We start from the raw sequence: 19,552 nt of genomic DNA on the forward strand, positions 1-19,552 counted from the left end.
AGAAGGGAGGGGATAGGCAGGAGAGGTGAAGAAGGTATCAAAGGGGAAAGTACTACTGGTAGTAGAAGAAGGCAGAATCATGAGAGAGGTGACAGGCAGCTAGAAGAGGAGACAGAGTGAAGGTGGGATGGGGGAAGGGAGAGGGAGAGAATTACAGAAAGCTGGAGAATTCGATATTCATACCAAGGGGCTGGAGACTACCCAGACAGTATATGAGGTGTTGCTCCTCCAACCGAAGTTTGGCCTCATCATGGCAGTACAGGAGGCCATGTATGGACATATCCAAATGTGAATGTGAAAGAGTTGGAGTGGCATCCAGGAGATCCTGTCTGTTGTGGCGGACAGAGCGGAGGTGCTCAACGAAGCGGTCCCCCAATCTGCGTCAGGTCTCGCAGATGTAGAGGAGGCCACACCGGGAGCACCGGATGCAATAGATTACCCCAACAGACTCATAAGTGAAGTGTTGCCTCAACTGGAAGGACTGTTTGGGGCCCTGAATGGTGGTAAGAGAGGAGGTGTAGGGACGGGTGTAGCACTTACGCTTGCAGGGATAAGTGCCAGGTGGGAGATCTGTGGGGAGGGACGTGTGGACCAGGCAGTCGTGGAGGGAATGATCCCTGTGAAAAGCAGAGAGGGGTAGAGAGGGAAAGATGTTCTTAGTGGTGGGGTCCTGTTGAAGGTGGCGGAAGTTGCGGAGGATAATATGCTGGATCCGGAGGCTGGTGGGGTGATAGGTGAGGACAAGGGGGACACGGTCCCTGGTGCAGTGACGGGAGAATGGGGTGAGGGCCAAAGTGCGGGAGGTGGAGGAGATGCGGGTGAGGGCATCATTGATGACGGCAGAAGGGAAACCACGATTCTTAAAGAAAGAGGACATTTGGGATGTCCTGGAACGAAAGCCTCATCCTTGGAGCAGATGCGGCGGAGACGGAGGAACTGGGAATAGGGAATAGAATTTTTGCATTTGGCAGGGTGGGAAGAGGTATAATCAAGGTAGTTATGGGAGTCAGTGGGTTTATAGAAGATGTCAGTGGATAGTCTGTCTCCAAAGATGGAGACTGAGAGATAGAGAAAGGGGAGAGAAGTGTCTGAGATGGACCAAGTGAATTTGAGGGCTGGGTGGAAATTAAAGGCAAAGTTGATGGAATTGATGAGCTCAGCATGGGTGCAGGAAGCAGCACCAATGTAGTCGTCAATGTATCGAAGGAAAAGTTGGGGAGCAGTACCAGTATAGGTTTGGAGCATAGACTGTTCCACATAATCCACGAAGAGGCAGGCATAGCTAGGGCCCATGTGAGTGCCTATAGCTATACCCTTGGTCTGGAGAAAGTGGGAAGAGCCGAAAGAGAAGTTATTAAGTGTGAGTACCAGTTCCGCCAACCTGAGGAGTGTGCTGGTGGTGGGGAACTGGTGAGGTCTATTGTCCAGAAAGTAGCGGAGGGCTTTGAGGCCTTCTTGATGGGGAATTGAAGTGTATAAGGATTGGACATCCATGGTGAAAATGAAGTGGTTGGGACCGGGGAACTGGAAGTTATTGAGGAGGTGGAGGTGGATGTATCCCAGATGTAGGTAGGGAGGGACTGAACTATGGGTGACAAAATGGAGTCGAGGTAGGCAGACAAGTTCGGTGGGACAGGAGCAGGCCGAAACTATAGGCCTACCAGGACAGTCAGGCTTATGGATCTTGGGGAGGAGGTAAAAACGAGCAGTGCGGGGTGTGGGAATTATGAGTTTTTTGGCTGAGGATGGAAGGTCTCTGGAGTTGATAAGGGCAGTGATGGTACGGGAGACAATGGTTTATGATCATCTCTTTGGTCTTGTCCGCATTAAGACTCAATTTCTTATGCTCACGTCATTCTGTCAGCTGCTGTACCTCCTCTCTGTACACCGCCTCGACATCATTGTTGATGAGGCCAACCACTGTTGTGTCATCAGCAAACTTGATGGTTCAGTTTGAAATGCATTGGCAGCCTGAACAGCAGCAGACTAAGCATGTAGTCCTGGGGAGCGCCAGTGTTCAGCTTGATAGGACTAGAGATATTTCTGCCAACATGGACTGACTTTGACCTTTGTAAAGGCTGCAGTTACAGAGAGAGATGTTGAGGACAGTTTACCCACCAACTACTGAGCCATGATCAAACTGAATGCCAAGCTGAAGTGAATAAACAGCATCCTGGCATATGAGGCATTGCTTTCCAGGTGGGACAGAACAGGAGTGGAGGGCAGAGGCTATGGCATCATCAGCGGACTGATCTGAGCAATTAGTGAACTAGAAAAGGGTCCAATGTAGCAGGAGATGGAATTTAATGTGATCCATAACCAGCTGCTCAAGGCACATCATTATTGCTGAGAACAGTAGTCACTGAGGCTGGTTACTGCCACCCTCTTGGGAACTGGGCTGATGGTAGCCACTTTGAAGCCTGAGGGGACAAGCGAGATGTTAGAACCTCAGTTAACTGTGCTGCACAGTCCCTCAGCACATGACCAGGTATGCTATCATGCCCCACAGCTTTACATGGGTTGACTCTGGCTAGAGTCTTCCTCACATCAGCTGCAGCCGGACATCGTACCTGGTCCTTGGGCAGAAGTGGCATTCCATGCTGGCATATCATTCCATTTCTATCAAACTGAGAGTAGAAGACATTCAGCCCATCAGGAAGTGAAGCTTCACTGTCACTGACATGCAGAGTGGACTTGTAGTCTTTTATGGTCTCACTACTGGATAAATGATGTAGAAGTACAGTCCAACGATTCTCTGAGGGTCATCCTGTCATTGAGCCCCTTCTCTTGCATGTTCCAGATGCTGCAAACATACTCTGATATACCGGATGTTTTTTCATCCAGTTTCAAAAACACAAGAAATAAGAACAGGAGTTGACCTTCTGGCCCCTTGAACTCATCTCACCACACTATAAAGTTCTGGATGATCTGTGGTCTGTTTTCCATAACCCTCAGTTCTCCTAAGATTATAAAAATGAAACCTGGACCCAGCCTAACAATGATGCAGCAAACAATAAAGTGAAAGACCAGAAAAACAACCTCTGAGCAGGAAATGTAAAATTTGATACAATATACTAAGAACCATAACTAAAAAAAGTGAACTAGCAAATACTACAGGGATCTTTAACAAAAAGACAATGGCTTTCATGTCAACTACCTTCATGTCATGATGAATGTGGATCAATGACCATCACATATCAACTGGAGGATAATTTATATTATATATATTATTTATTACCCTGAATTTGGCTCACATGTTTTCCTGCTTACAGAATAATCTACTTTCCAACATATCTGGTAGGATTTTCACAGAAAATGCTTATTTCTTGCCTCCCACACCAGAGGTTTCGAAAGTCACTTAGTGTTGAAAGTTCACGCTCAATGGTCGCACTTCTAGGTTCCACACTGTAAGCAAAATCTATGTTTGTAGCTATTCCCTAACCAGTAAGGAAATGGGATATTTAATCTTCCTGTGCTATATATAGCTATTTCCTCCCTGGCAAATAGTCAATATTCCAGTGAACTAATACGCAAGATCATCAAAACACCTCGGCTAAGTTAACTAAAAATATTTAAGCCCGTTGCTCCTTACTGGGATATAGGCCATTGACAGAAGCTCACCAGAGTCCTCTGTCCTGGGCCATTATGCCCAGGTGTAGCCCATCTTCAAAGACTCTTCCTCTCCCAGGGATGAGGTCTTGGGAGCTTCGTTTGGCATTCCCATAGCTCTGGCTTTTTATGGGATGGCATTGCTACTCCATGCCCAACCCTCCTCCTTTTGCAGCCAAGCTGGGACCGTCCAAGGCAGAATTTGCTAAGTTAATTGCTGTAGATTTATTGTATTTATTTGATACATTGTGAGGAATTGTGTCATTGAAGTTGTTAAAACACATATTTGGCATAAGAGAATAATGAGTCCTAATCTGTACCTACCCAATGCCAAGTGATTACTCAAGTGAAAAAATGTTCCGTTCTCTACTCATCATATGCTTTCTAAAGATAAAAATGAATATCTATCAATGAACATATAATTTATTTTAAACTATGTGATAAACAAGTTAACATTTGTAGTGTTAAACTAAAAATGCTTATTGAATCATTAAATGGATGCTCAAGAGAAATAGATAGATTGAGTGAGTGGGCAAGGGTCTGGCAGATGGAGTACAACACTAGTAAATGTGAGGTCATCTACCTTGAAAGGAAAAATAGAAGATCCAATTATTATTTAAATCGTGAAAGACTGCAGCATGCTGTTGTGCAGCAGGACTTCAGAGTGTACATGCGCAAATTGGAAAAGATTGGTTCACAGGTGCAATAGCTTATCAAGAAAGCAAATGGAATGTTGGCCTTCACTGCCAGAGGAATTTAAGACTGAGGGATTATGCTACATCTATACAGGGTACTGGTGAGGCCACATCCAGGGTACTGCATGTTGTTCTTGTCTCCTACTTGAGGAAAGGCATATTGGCTTTGGAGTTGATACAGAGGAGGCTCACAAAGTTGTTTCTGGGGATGAAGGAGTTCTCCTATGAGGAGAGATTGAGTCGCCTAGGATTCAATCTTTCCTTATGGGTTATCTCCCCTCATTGCGGCAATTCTGAGAATGAGAAGGGATCTTATAGATTATGAAAGGACAGTAAAGTTGTTTCCACAGGTTAGTGAGACTAGAACTAGGGGACATAGCCTCAAGATTCAGGGGAACAGATTTAGGATGGAGGTGCAGAGAAACTGCTTTTCCCAGAGAGTAGTGAATCTGTGGAACTCTCTCTCGTAACTCACAGTTAAAAGGTTCTATTTATCATATGTATATTGCTAAAGGTGAAAATTAAGTATGAAAATATTCCAGGATATTTTCATTGGCACATCCTACCACATTTAATTTGTGGGAATCGTAGGTTGAAGTTGGAAATATGACCTATTACAAAAACAAAAGGATATGAATAACTTGCCAAAATCATAACTTGCCACATTTAATTTATTCTGTTAATGATTGCTCATTAGGTTTCAAATACTAAGCCAGAATTCATTATTGGTTAGTGTCAGTTCCATAGAAACCAACAGTCAGTGTGTCAGTACATTTTGGACTACAGTACTCTCAGTCATCACAATAGTAGATGTGAGCTATTACTGTAAGCATTAATATATTTATGAGATTTGGGGACCTTGCCACAGCAGGTAAGTACATGAACAGTACAGAAAACAAATTCCCAAGGAGTCTTCAGAAGCACTGGAAGAACATTGTCCTTCCAGGCTCTGGTCTAGAAAGAGAGTTCTGAGATCAGGTTCATTTTAATCACAGAGCAAAAGATCACAACATGAGCAGAACATGTAGGTTCAGGAGAGAGAAGAGTTAGATATCCCAGAACCTGAAGACCATCAGGGAGAGGAGAAAAATCAGAGGAAGTGACATAGGAGGGATCCTTGGGACATCATGAGTGAGTCACAGGTAGGAGACAGACCATCACTGCAGGGGGATAAATGGTCTTCTTTAATAGAGAGAAGCTTGAAGACCTGGCAACATACATGCAACACCATCTCCATCAAAGATGTATTTTTCTACCATCTAACTTACAAATAAGATATCAAAACCAGAATCAGGTTTATTATCTCTGACATATATCATGAAATATGAATGAAGACCTCTCACATCCTCATTTGCACATTCATTCATCAGCGCACATCAACAAAGGAATCCATTAATCACATATCACAATGGATTGTTTTAAAATCACTGCTACCTATACACCAGAATCAAGGAAATAGAATGTAGAGGCCAGCCAAGTAATACAACTTTCTCCCTGTCTTTGTTCTCTCAGCAAGTGTTATCATTGTTTAAACTTTTAACCTCTTCATATTGCTGGTCAATGCAGATATCTGGTAGGAAGAAGAGAAGATACAGTTGCTGAGTTATGTACATAGGAACAATGTAATCAGAAATAAAAACAAATGCTGGAAATAAGCAATAGCTCAGGCAGCATCTGTGGAGAAAGAAAGGGAATTAATTTCTCATCTTGATTCCCAGTCATTAGAACTGATTAATGTGCTGTACCTCTATACTGTGCTTATATTGCTGATGTATGAATGGTGATCGAAAGGTAAGGATGACACTGGAGAGGAAGTAATTTGTCAATGGAGTGTATGCGTGCACACGTGATAGTAAATTTCACCTTGCTCCATCTGATCGAAGCATGAACTATCTTGTGGCATTGCTGTATGGTGCAGGGATTAAAGCCATTGACCAAACCCCACCCAATTGTTCTGAATGGTAACTCTATTTCCTGGTGTCCCTGTAGCTGAGGAAGTCCTTCCTAATATTATTTAGCACTTTAAAAGTGTGCTGACTGAATTGTGAAATCACTTTCTGCTCCCTTGAAGATCACAGGGGAGAGCAAAAGAATGTCACAGATAGATAGTTATAGCTATCTGAGCTTCCTGGGGAGTGTGCCTTTATCGACTTGTCCTATGATAGTGTTATGCAGCAAAATGGGTTAAACGACTGGTAAAATAGTGAAACACTCATTTTACCATGCAACTCTCTGTCTAAAACATGTTATTAATTGCCTGATACCAATTTCTTTATGATCAAAATCAATGGGATTATTTTATGAATACCAATTCAGTAAAGTATGACCAAAATCCATTTAGTAGGCAAAGAATTTATTCAAGCATTTTGTTAAGTTTTATTATTTTAACTATATAGTGGCATCTTAATTAATTACAAGTGGATGAACATTTTAAAATGTAGACAGCTTTCAAAAGCTTCCGATTATCAGAGGCATTTGAAAATACTGGAACAGGCCTTTGATAGTGAGAAGGACAAGACCTGAAGGTCATTTGGAGCTGCGTGTTAGAGAGTCCAGTGCCACCTCGGGGCTAGTGCAGGACACAAGATAGGGCAGTGGGTTAGATTAACAAGATCCAGCCCAATCCTTGAATTAGCTATACCTAATTGCACTCTAACATATCACTCAAGTAAATGCCATGGCCTATGTGCAGTTAATTTTGTTTTGCGGAAAACAAGTGTTAGGTTAGTAATACTTAACCGATTAGTTGGTCCATCGGTTAGTCGGCGCAGTCGCTTATTTGGAACAATTCTTAAAGAACAAAAACTGATCAAGAAAATTGCTGGGATTCTCTTTGTTTACTTGGGACACCATGCCATTTAATTGGGACAGGAGAATGTTACTGAACATTTTCTAACTAGAGTCAGTCATATGAACTTGTACAGGCATTAAACAGTACACCATGCTTGGGACAAACACTTTAAATAGCATTAGTTGCGTGTGTCTGTGTAAAAATCAGTGACTTTTGTCACTGATAGTTGGCGAGAAATAAGCAGTAAGACAAATCAGAACTGTTTTGCTCACTGCACTTTCAAGCATTCAGGCTTGAGGATGCCAGAAACAACCAGGAATGAAAATGAAATGCAAGTTAGGAACTACAAACAATTTGAAGGTATTGACAGCCATCTGGAATAAAAATGAAGATTTGGAGGATGCAATCATCTAAAGCATTGTATGAAGTCAGTCCATTACTTGCACTTTGGTGCCTTAGCTAATTTTGTTCATTTACATTCAATCAAAAGAACATAGTGGTGCATTGGTTGTCGATCATAGCTGACAATGAAAGCTGAGCCTGTGCAGAGCTTTTAAAGTGGAAGAGCTGTTGCATTGGACAGTTCCACTCTCGCTACCTCAGATGAACCTGGGCGTGGCTATTATCATATGCAAACAGCTACTTGAAGTTACAGGTGAGAGCTGAGTGTCCGGAGAATGAGCTGCTTCAGAATGGACATGACGCATCCCTCCACCAGAGATGCTCCCTCTTCCTGGACACCTCACATACAATAGCATCCTCCATTGATAACTATTAGGAACTAATCCAGTTTTATAGTACTGTAGTACTGTAATTGGTAGTGCTCTAATTTGTTCTGTATTTAAGTATATAATGTATTACTCAGTTTGTTTTTTTATATTTCCATGAAACTTTGGCTAATTGGGACAGCTGCTTAATTGGGCCATTGTACTAGTCCCAATGTGTCTCAATTAACCAGAATTTACTGTATTTTCTTTTATTTTACTGCCACTCAATTTGCCATGTTCTGTTTCACAAGAAAATCCTCAGCTAAGGAGGACAGGCAAAACTCAAACAAGAAAGAGTTTGTGAAAAAGAATTTGTCAGATGCAAGTCAAAGTGACCCTTAGGTAATTAAAAAAAAATTTTAACAATGTGTATAACTAAGAGTGCATTATATTAGAAATTATAGCAAGTCCTGTAGTGTTATATAACATGGTATACCTATATAATATTCTATCAGGAAACATTGGATTGAAATATCAGAACCAACTCTGTGCCAAATCTGCTGGAATTTTTCAGATTGGTTAAGTTGGACACCAATTAAAAGACACATTAGTGTGGGCTGTATAAAATAGGATGCTTGGAAATTGATGCTTTGCTGAAGATTGTAACACTCATCTAAGAGAGTAGGAGATACACGTTTGGATCATGCAATTGCATTGGATGGCTCATGTAAGTTTTAATGCAAATTTTCCAAAAGTGTTTCTCAAACTAAATGGGAATTAGAGCAAGGCAAAGAGCAACTGAAACAAAATGCAGATATTTTGTTCAAGATTCAAGTTTATTTGTCCCAGGTACATTGAAACATACAGTAAAATGAATCGTTTTTGTTAACAATCAGTACACCCAAGGGTGTGCTGAGGGCAGACAGCCACATAGCACGCTCTCACTGCTTGCATAATAACACAGCACAACAAAACAGAACGAAAGGAACAAAACAACAACAGCAAAACAAGTCCCAAACCTTCCTCCCACCATGCAAACCCCAAGACAGTTTCTATTCAGCCTCCAGTGGCTCCAGATTCAAGTTTGGATTCAGACACTTTGACCATCAGAGACTCTCAGAGATTCACAGACCGTGGGCTCTGCCCAAAGGGCTTTGACTTCCAGACTTCCGATTCGACCCTTGGACCTCGATCCTCAAGAGTTGCTTATCACCGAGCTGTTATCCTGGTTTTCCAGGCAGATATCCTGGCTGAGTTTACAAGTGATCCTCATCTGCAACGCTGTGCTTTGAATGCAGAGTCAAGACTAAAGACTTAAGGCTCTGGCCTGACCTCCATTTCTTCTATATCCCTGTCCCTAAAATCCTAACCTGACCCCTAACTCCCTCCCTCTACTTTCTGTTCCCAAAACCATCCCCACAAGCCCAAATAAAAACACTAAAACAATTAAAACAGAACTGCAACCTGAATGGAGGGTGTAGAAGTGGGGCATATTCCATGGGAATATATGTATATCAGAATGAAATATGTCGAGGGGATGGATATGATACAGGAAATAAGTATTGCCTGTTCAACCCTGGAATTAGAGAGCAGAGCTTCAAAAGTATCATGGCCTTTAAATAAGTAGCTCAAGAACTACTTTTCCTTTCTTCCTTGTGAACCACCAGAATTTTCTCTTTGAACATTAACTATCCAACAGTTCACTTTGCTCAACATTGAATGCTGCATCAGATCCACAAACAGAAAATACTTGTACAGAGAATATTAAAACTCCTTTCTTATCTTATACAAATTGACATCAACTTATCTTTTATATCAGCTCTTTGATAGTACCAGCGAAACAGCCAACAGCTGACAATCTTGTCAGTATTCTCTCTAACTTTGCAGGAAATGCAGATGCAGTGGGTGCCACAGATATAATACCGGACAAGGAATTGTCAGCTGTAAACAAATTGTTGGAGGACTTCAGCTGGCTCGGCAATATCTGTGGAGGCCCAGGAATGGTTGATGCTTCAACTAAAAACATCAGCGATCTCAATGCCTCCACATTTGCTGCAGTGTCTTGTGTCTCTATTTACTAACCCACAATAATAGGATGGCATTCTCCTTTAGTAGGTGATGGACTGGCGGAAGGGTGGATTGGGGCTTTAAACTAGTGCTGTTTTAATGACTGCATACTTGCATAACCTTTGGTTCATAATGAAGAGCGAGCACAGTATCACACATTTCTATTTCTTCTCTCATTAATGTCAGGAATTTCTAACCTGCGTCATTCTTTTCTGAGGATCGACAACAGAAAAGGGAAGCAAGCCAGGGGATGAAGAATAGAAGCAGGTGATCAGGAGAAGAAAGAAGAAAAGCAAAACAGATCATCTTCCTCATGGACTGTGAAAGGGAGAGGGAGAATGAAAATTAGAGAGAAGTAGGGGTGAAACACATGCATCTATCACTGGGCCAAGGTCCTACCCTGCCTTCCTCGAGCACTCGGAGATAATGGACTCAACGATCGCTATATTTATTTATTCAGCTCTGGTGCACTACATGGTTTTGAAAGTTGCTTCCTGGTTGGATTTTGTTCTGCTCAGAATGAAAATTCTACTGACCAAGTTTTTTTTTGACACGATTACCACATCCAGTAACCTATTGGTGCAAGGAATTCTGTTACAAAATTTGTTATTATCTAGCACCTTCAGATGTGAAAAATATCTTTTGCTTTGGTTTATTTATATCTGAAAAATGTTTTCCTGCTACATTTAGATTTACACACAATCATCTCTTGAGGTTTTGTTCCATTTTATTCCAGAGCTAAGATTGTTCACGTAACATATGCACATAACTACTCCCGAAGCTCAATTTGCTCAGTCTTTTCAAGATTACTGAGTTGCAGTTTTTTTCAAATCGTTTGTGATCAATATATCTCTATGCTTAATTATTTCTCCAGTAGAGTTTGCAGGTGTTTTAGGTGTTATTTTAATAGGTAGAGTATTTGATAATTCTTTGAAGGTTTCAATAGCAGCTTATAATTTAATGAAGAAAACAAATTAATGAAGAGTAGCTGAAAAAGAAATCTGCCAAGATCTACTTTGAAGCTTGAAGAAGCCTGAAAACATATTCCATCCATAATCTAACAATTTACATTCAACTGTGCACATCTTTTAAATTGGAGCCGCTGGTCAGATCATGCAGTTGTCAATGAACTCATTAATGCCTGGAGTAATTCCTTGGAATCTTCTCACTATAACAATTTTACTGTTATAGCAGGAGAGAATCATGTTATCCAGTAGAACAGCCTAATACAACTTGGCATTCAGCTGAATTTAGGCAGTTCCAAGTTAGTTGAAGGCAAGTTATGTGATGGTTTATTTACACAGGAGAGGGAAGCATGGGCAGAAATAGATCAGAAAAAAAAAGCTATCATACAGGATTTGCCCTCAGTTTAATAGTGGTCTATGAAAACAAGCTCAGCAAGAGTACTGGAGAACTGAACCTACAACCATGGAAATAGTATCACTTTAAGCTCTGGGAATGATGTTGGAGTCCATTGAGGAGTTTAATGAACACTGTTTCTTATGGTTTCAGCTAATACCTGTAACTTGGAATCCAGTGGCTTGAGAAAAACAAGACAAAAACATTTAAACTGGTGGTGAGTGGAGAGTAGGATGAGATCTCAAGATAATGGGTTAACAGTCAGAGGGGTACTGTAATCATAAAATAAACACAGGGACAACTATCCCACAGTTGTCAGAGGGATGTCATTTAAGTAGCAGTCCAGGTCGCCCTGGCAAGTGGAGACTAGATTGCCATGAAGAACTGGTTTGTGAGCTGACCCTTCCTGTCTCTCCATCTCCCATCAGGTAAAGACATTGTGATGCATTTCCACTCCATGCTTCCCTGTCCCTGAAAAGGAAGTACTCCGAAGACTGAGGGTTACAAAGAGAGGTGTGGAAAACCAACATATTCACATCTTGCATCAGTGATGTGTGTGTATGTGTGCATGTGCTTGTTTTTAGACCATAAGATATAGGAGTAGAATTAGGCTATTCAGCCCATTGAGTCTCACTGCCAGTCGTCATGGCTGATTTAGTTTCCATTTCAGTCCCATTCTCTTGACTTCTCTTTGTAACTTTTGATGTCCTTACTAATCAAAAACCTATCAAGCCCCTACTTTAAATGTACCCAATGACTTGGGTCCACAGCTGCCTATAGCAGTGAATTCCAGATTCACCAACCTTTGTCCAAGGAAATTCCGCTTTATCTCAGTTCTAAAGAGACGTCTTATTCTGAGGCTCTGTTCTAGACTCTTCCACTACTGGAAACATCCTCTCCATGTCCAAACCATTTAGTCCTTTCGGTATTCAGGAGGTTTCAATGAGATTCCCTCTTATTCTTCTAAGCCCGAGCAAATGCAAGTCCTGAGCCATCAAATATTCTTCATACATTAGCCCTTTCATACCTGGGATCATTTTCATAAATCTGCTTTGGACCCTCCTCAATGCCAGCATATCCTTTCTTAGATCATGGGGCTCAAAACTGTTCACAATACTCCTAATGTGGTCTAATCAATCCCTTAATAACCTCAGCATTACATTCTTGCTTTTTATATCTAGTCCTTTTTGAAATAAATGCTAACATAGCATTTACCTTTCTTTCTACCATCTCATCCTGCAAGTTGACATTAAGGACATCCTCAAATTCAGAAATCAGAGGTACAAAGGGATTTGTGAATTCTGCACTAGGACTCCTAAACCCCTTTTTGCTTCTATTTTCTGAAGAGTTAGGATCTGCCCAAAAATACAAAATAATGGATTTACAAGGCCTTATTACTCAACATTGTTCTATACTGATAAGGATAAATTTAACAAAATGCCTCTCCTACTGTTAATACTAATATTGTAGAACAAAATATCAGGCTTTGTGTTAAAGGGCTCTCTGTCCCATTTATCACCTACTCTTCTTCTGTTTAAGTAAAGCTCCAGAGGCATTTAGGATGGATAGACTGTGATAGACATTAATACATAGAGTGTTTGAATAAATATTCTTTGTGCCCCTTTTGTGACCAAGCAATATTAAAACATGCCATGCCATTGTGGTCAGGTTATTAATGAAGTTAACCCCAGCATTCGGAATGCAACTATTGTAGCTAAATAGAACAAGAATATAATGGCCAATAGCTCAGGAGAAAATGTTACCCTCTCATCATTGTTCTATAGAGAGATTTAAGAGACTACTAGACAGGTACACGGAAGGATTTAAGATGAAGGGTTATATGGGAGGCAGGGTTTAAGGGTTGACACAACATTGTGGGCCGAAAGGCCTGTACTGTACTGTGCTGTATTGTTCTATGTTCTATCTGACTGGCAGTAGTTTGTATAAAGTGACTGTAGGTGGGTGATAGTTGTTCATCAGTTTTTGCTCTGGTGCCTGTAGTTAGTCAGCCAATTAAATGCTAGCATTAGCAATGCAAGGTTGTGCAGACTGCTACAGAGTATCTTGTGCTTAATGAAGGGACCTTGAGCTCTTAAGCATTCCAAGAGCCTGCCTACCTGTTATCATTGATCTGTTATCTGTGGAAATGGCCTAAATATTTGGTGGCACCACACCTCTTTGCGGTGTCAGAGCCTCCCATTATCAGAAGAGCCATTCCAGGTGCTCTCCTCAGCTTGCTCTCTCGGGCACCCGGGAAACAACTGCAGCTCACTGGTGTACATGCTCGAGTCTATGCACAGGTGGTGCTGTACCCCATTATCTACAATTCACTCTTCAGTAAATGATTGACCAACACCTCATTGAATTGCTTTCATGCATGCTATTTCAATACCTTTCATGTCCAAAGGATTGTTCGGCTTCACTTTCCAACCATGCAAAATGATCATATTGATAACTGAAATATGACTAATAAGCATGACTAATATCTGGTAGACATTCTCTTACAACTGGCTGTAGTTGCGCGAAGATTTTCCTCGGTGTTTCAAAACTAATGTCACATAGGGCTTACAATAGAGGCAAGCAATGCGCTTCAATAGAGTTGGCAATACTCCGTCATTACCTGTTTCTCGGACTTTTATAATTATTCTTGGTTCTTTTTGGTTAATACCCACAAACCGGTTTCCTGTTTTCAAATCTTGCCATTTTTTCCCCCTGTCAAAACCCAGGTTTTGGCAGAGAGAAAAAAACAAGCACAGTAGACAAGTTTATCGTTGTTTTGTATACAGTACTAAGTGGTGCGGTTTTAAATGGTTAAACTCTGATAGTACTCCTGCACAGATTTGGGAAGCCCGAAGATGATGCTGCACCGGCTGGTCCTTCGCTCCCTTGAACTACGAGGTACGTCTTCCTACAGATAAAGCAAGTGCCCCCAGTCAAGAAACCCGCGTGGCTTACTTAGAGTTGGGGAAGGTTCCCCCAAATTTCAGACATACATTACTAATAAAAAATGCTCGGGAAATAATTGAGGTCGCAAAGTATGTGACTGCGTGCGTGGAAGACTACCCAAAGAGAGTTTTAAAATCCAGTCTAGACTAGTCAACAAAAGGGATATTGTCCTTCACTCTCACACAAGTGTATCCTATTTTAATTTTCTCACTCGCGAGTAGTTGTACCTCGTGTTGAGGTCTACTGAAAGGGCAACAGGAACCATTCTCTTCCTCAACTCATTTTCCTCCAAGAACAAGGGTTCAGGAACGAGTACAATGACCAACAATTAAAAATACTTTCTAACATATTCACTACCGAACAAACGTGACCACTCTTCAAAAATAGGTTTTATTGGGTGTGAAGTGTTCTGGGGCACAGCAAGTTCGTGCAAGGGGTATTTGTTAGATTTGCTTTAAATATTACTTTTATTTGTCACATGTGCATCCAAACCTACAGTGATCATCAACACAAGAGATTCTTCGGGTAGGTACACCTCGAAGAGACTTCACAGTGCAGCAGCAAACCCCCAGCTTCTTGTGCTTACCCTGAAGAAGTTTAAATCCTTCGATGGGTGTTCAGTGAGACCCTCCTTCGCAGTTTGTTTTAACAGTGATATAGATTTATATTTAACATCAAACATCCAAGTGAAGTGATACGTCATCATTGTAATAGACTGTGTGAAATTTGGCCTACCTGGAAAATATGTTTAAACAATGCACAGGTCAATGATTTACCGGGCATCTGCGCTACTCGCGCACTTCCCAACACCAGGTTCGCTTCCGCGAGGGAACCCAGGTGCAGAGCGTGAGGTGGCGAATTTTATTTACATCGCTGCGCACTGACGTACGGACCAATGCTGCCGGGTTGCCATGGTTGTCGTGTGCGGCATGACGTCAGACGTCGGATTGGATACAGTGTATCGGGTGAGTGCTGGCTGGATAATAGCGCGGTGCTTGTGAATGGGACGTTTCTTAGCGGGTTGTCTCGGCTCTGGTCACTGAGTTCCGTACTCAGCCTGTGTTCTGCGAAGATACCATGCTACGAAAGCACGCCACAGTTGACCACCCGTAAATCCCCCCTCCCCTTCCCACGGCGACCGACAACCACAATGTCTAGGAGGAAACAGAGTAACCCCCGGCAGATTAAACGTGAGTTTGTTGCTTCGATTCTGCTCTTCTGATCACTTTACAAACTCTCTCGCTGTCTGTCAACTATAACAACGCCTTGCCGTCTCCCTTACGAGCTTTAAAACCATTCGTTTACAGGCAGGTGTTCGTAATTCAGATATGAAGTAGAAAACACGGGATATTTTTAATAGTCGACCTCGACAGAGAGCCAATGCCTGCTTAATACAAGCTAAAAATAATTAGGCACATTTACTTATCAAGTATATTTTTATATATCGCAGTAACAAACGCCAGATCATGACACTAGGTTTTCCCATTTTAAAATATGATTTTAATTTCATTTCTTTTCAACTGTTTTTTTAAACTGATGACGACTTTTTTTCTCTAGTAGAGGAAACATAGAACAAAAGTGGAGCTTGTTTGACTGTAGACTGGGTGATGAGAAAACACGATAAGCCGGAGGCTTGATCTAGGTCCTGATATAGATTGCCAAGTGCGATAACAGTTCTTATCAGTTCGAACCAGACTGGAGAGGTACCGAGTGGGACGGTTATACAAATACAAAGAAATATAAACGCGAAAAAACAAGACTGCTGATGTAATCGATTCCATCGTTAAGCTATTAATGCCATTGATTCCTTTAAATCTAAAATAGAGAGATCTTTGGAGTAGTGTGAGGAAAGGCGTACAAATATTTTAGCTTTTTAAAAAATATATTGTTCCACCTGGAATTAGTCTAAACTCCAATTTTTCACTTGTTATTTTCTTAAGAACTGTACACCTTTGACTATAAGACTGGTATACAGCTGTTAGGATCCAGGTGCCGGTTATTTCTTTTTCAAGAAAAAAGTTGTTTTGATGTAGCGATATGGGAAAATAGATGTAGGATATTACGTAACATTGGCAATTTATTAAGAAATTTACTTTATGAAAGATAAATAACTTGGGTTCTGAAGCTTTGCTGCAACAGAACATACTTTTCTGAAGCAATGTTTAACGTAGCAGGTCATTTGGATGGGATGCCCACGTCTCAGGTACTGTAAATTTTTTTTTTCAAAAATTGCTTGAAAGTCATCAACATTATGTGTAGCAAAATTGTTTCCAAAATGTACGAACTGTATTTGCATTTAGCTGGTAACCGATGTTTTAATTCGGGATTGGAATACATCGACAGGAGAACGTTTGAACAAAAAATAGTTGCGATGAAGATAAAGAACGGATCAATTAATATTAGACACGAGGTATTAGACACGTTTTTAACTTGATTACCATTTTGAGTTTTAAAACAGTGTGACAGTTGTTTTACAGAATGTTCAGAACATGTGAAATAGGCCGTTCGGCCTGTTGAGTGGGTACCAGCTCTGTAAGAACAATTAACTAGCACCTTTCCCCATAGGCATCCAAATTCATTCCTTTCAGATACTTTCTAAGTTCCTTTTTGAATGCTGCAATTAAATCGGCACCAACGTCTACCCCTAGCAGTTCATTCCAAGCTCTAAAAAAAAATCCCTCATCTCATTTTTGGTCCTTTTGCCAGTCACCTTCATTTCCTGTCCCCTTGGAGAGACAAGAGACTGCTGATGTTGCAATCTGGTGCACAGGTCTATAACCTAAGTCTGGGCCTTACTGCTAGTGGGAACAGTTTCTCTCTGTATACTTTGTTAATACACTTAATAATTTTAACTATCTCCAATGGATCTCCTTGCAATCTTATCTTTACCAAGGGGAACAACCCAATTTTTCCATTCTGTACACAGAACTGAAGTCTTCCCTACTTGGAGACCAGTTTAAATTATTACTACATTCCCTTTCATTAAGTGCAGCTCTCATAATTGGTGCAATATTCCAGTTCTGATTGAAGCATTGTTCTACAAGGTTTCATCATGACTGTCCTATAAAGCTCAGGCCCTTAACAACTTGCTCAACTTGACTTGCTGTTTTCAATGGAACATGCCCATGAGCATACAGATTTCTGTTCTTCTGCCAGTTTTGAAATTGCACCCTCTGGTTGATCTTGTTTCTCATTCTTCCAATCAAACTGCAACACTTAATATTTCTCAGTGTTAAATTCAGCTGCCACATTTTCCCCATGTGTCCAGCTTCTGTATGTAGAGTGCAACATTGTTTTAACCACGTGACACAAGTTGACCATGTTATTTGAAAGGATTCATAACAGTTTGTAGAGCTTTGAGGCTTGATTGATGGTGCTGCCCTGCTCAATTAAAATGTATATCATGCTTTTTATGATGAATATTCTGTTCGTTTGATGAAGTTACCTTTGAGCTGGATTTGAGCAGCTTGCAGTCTAGCTGAAGCCAGGGAACACTACAATTAACTAAAGTGTTATAATCTAATTATAGTATTTTCTCAGCCATCCGGCATCCATGGGGAATACACCAGTTGCATGAGAATTGCTAAACAAAAATACATTGCTCTTAACCATACACTTGGATTCAATGCAAAAACCATTAAATAAATTGCTGTAATGTCTGACACTGCACTAATATATTGTAAGACTAAATAGTATTAATATAAACCACAGCATATATAACTCAAATGAATGACTACTCACCATTACATATAATCCAAATTTTCAAAAAGGATGTCATTGCTAATCGGCAACAACTGCACCATCCTTGTGTATCAATGTAACTAAAGTTGTATTACTAGGTATTTAAAAAATTAACTAAATATTCAATTTTTTTTTACCAGTTGCATTATAATTATGTATTCACAAATACCAGATATACAAGATGTTACTGTAGAAAGAAATGGTTGTTCTGAAAGAAAGAAATTTTACTCTTTATTGGACTTCAGTCTGAATTTATTTTACAGATTTCTATGCACATGTGATCTAAGGGGTTTGTACTAAAACAATCTGACAATTTCTTTAAAAATCACGTGTAAAATTAGTGTAGTTGTATATTGTTCAGATTAAATGAAAGTGAAAATGAATGATCTCTTTAGAAACATAGATTGGTGCTCATTTGTAAAAATGTTTGTTAACCACAGATTATTGAAACAGTTGCCAATTGTCCCCCAGATTTTTAAAATAACAGACACTGGCCAAACATAGAAGTTGGTTCAATATTCTCAGCTGCTTGTGCATATAATTTTTTGAATGCATATTGTCTTCTCTATCTTAAAGACACGTGTGGAATAGTTTTTCTCTCCTATTGCAAGGATAATGCTAAATGCTACCTGGTAAAATGATTATGTTTACTAGTGCACTATTGATAAGGTTTTAGTTTGCTTAGTATGAGGTGTTATAGTTGGGGAATATACTTGCTTTTAGCTGCGTCCTTCTGTGAAAATAATTTAATAATAACTAAAGTTACCATTTATCATTTAGAGAGTATTTTAATATTCACCTTGTAAACTTTGTTTTAATATAAGAATATCTTGTATCAGCTACATTGTGAAAGCAAAGAATGTAATGTACTTGAGATCATGCATTCTTCATAATTCTACAATGTGTCTTTTTAGTTTTTTAACCCCCATTTCCTAATGCTTTGTTCTTTTTGCTTCATTTCTTTCTGTGGTCTGTTATCAAAGGTTGCAGGGTATTTGGTTGCTGTCCTTGATTTTCTTTAATTTTAATTATTTTTCTCTTTTTGCCTCATTGCTTTCTCTAACTGGCATTGTACCATTCTCTTCAATGCATTTCAAGTGTTACCTTTTTATCCTTTTGTTTCCCCTTTACTTCAAGCACAGTTCTTTTTAATTATATTTTCCTGTTATTTTTAGGAAGAATGGGTTCTATATATTTCTGTTCCTCTCTTTGTCTATACAGACCTCTTTATTTCCACACTTTGTTGCTTTCACCATCAGTGCTTTTCCCTTCTCTTGTACTCTGAGCTGCATAACACACTCTTAGTGTAGGCCTCATGGGCAGGTTTGCTATATGATAATGCAGAAAGTTGAACTGGCCCCATTACTATGAAGCGATGGTTGCCTTGATAAACTTTGATAATGGTACAGATAGCAAGTACTAAGCGACCAATGGTCGAGCCTTGTCCTCCATTAGCATTCCGCTCCAGTAATCTGCACAGCTCTGACAATCACTTCTCCATTTCCACTCCTCCAGTAGATAAGAATGGAAATACTGACTTCATGGGAGCTGATTAGGGTGTCTGGATTTCTCGATAATACCTTGATAAATTATGTTTCTTTTTTTTTAAAAAGGGGGAGAGTTAAAACTTCACATCT

At 40.3% G+C, this 19,552-nt stretch overlaps 1 protein-coding gene across 2 annotated transcripts in view; it reads left to right on the forward strand.

The window, feature by feature from the left end:
* The first annotated feature begins 15,144 nt into the window (after positions 1-15,144).
* zfpm1 (zinc finger protein, FOG family member 1) overlaps positions 15,145-19,552 on the forward strand; it is a 212,446-nt gene continuing 208,038 nt past the window's right edge. Inside the window, exon 1 of one of the 2 annotated variants that reach the window (XM_059993028.1) lies at positions 15,145-15,364. In XM_059993028.1, the coding sequence (XP_059849011.1) occupies positions 15,325-15,364 (40 nt within the window). In that variant the 5' untranslated portion in view covers positions 15,145-15,324. Of the gene's footprint in view, positions 15,365-16,474; positions 16,585-19,552 lie in introns of those variants that run through there. The other variant, XM_059993029.1, reaches the window with a different exon arrangement.

Source organism: Hypanus sabinus, chromosome 17 (assembly GCF_030144855.1).
Source record: "Hypanus sabinus isolate sHypSab1 chromosome 17, sHypSab1.hap1, whole genome shotgun sequence".
Classification (NCBI taxonomy): Eukaryota; Metazoa; Chordata; class Chondrichthyes; order Myliobatiformes; family Dasyatidae; genus Hypanus; species Hypanus sabinus.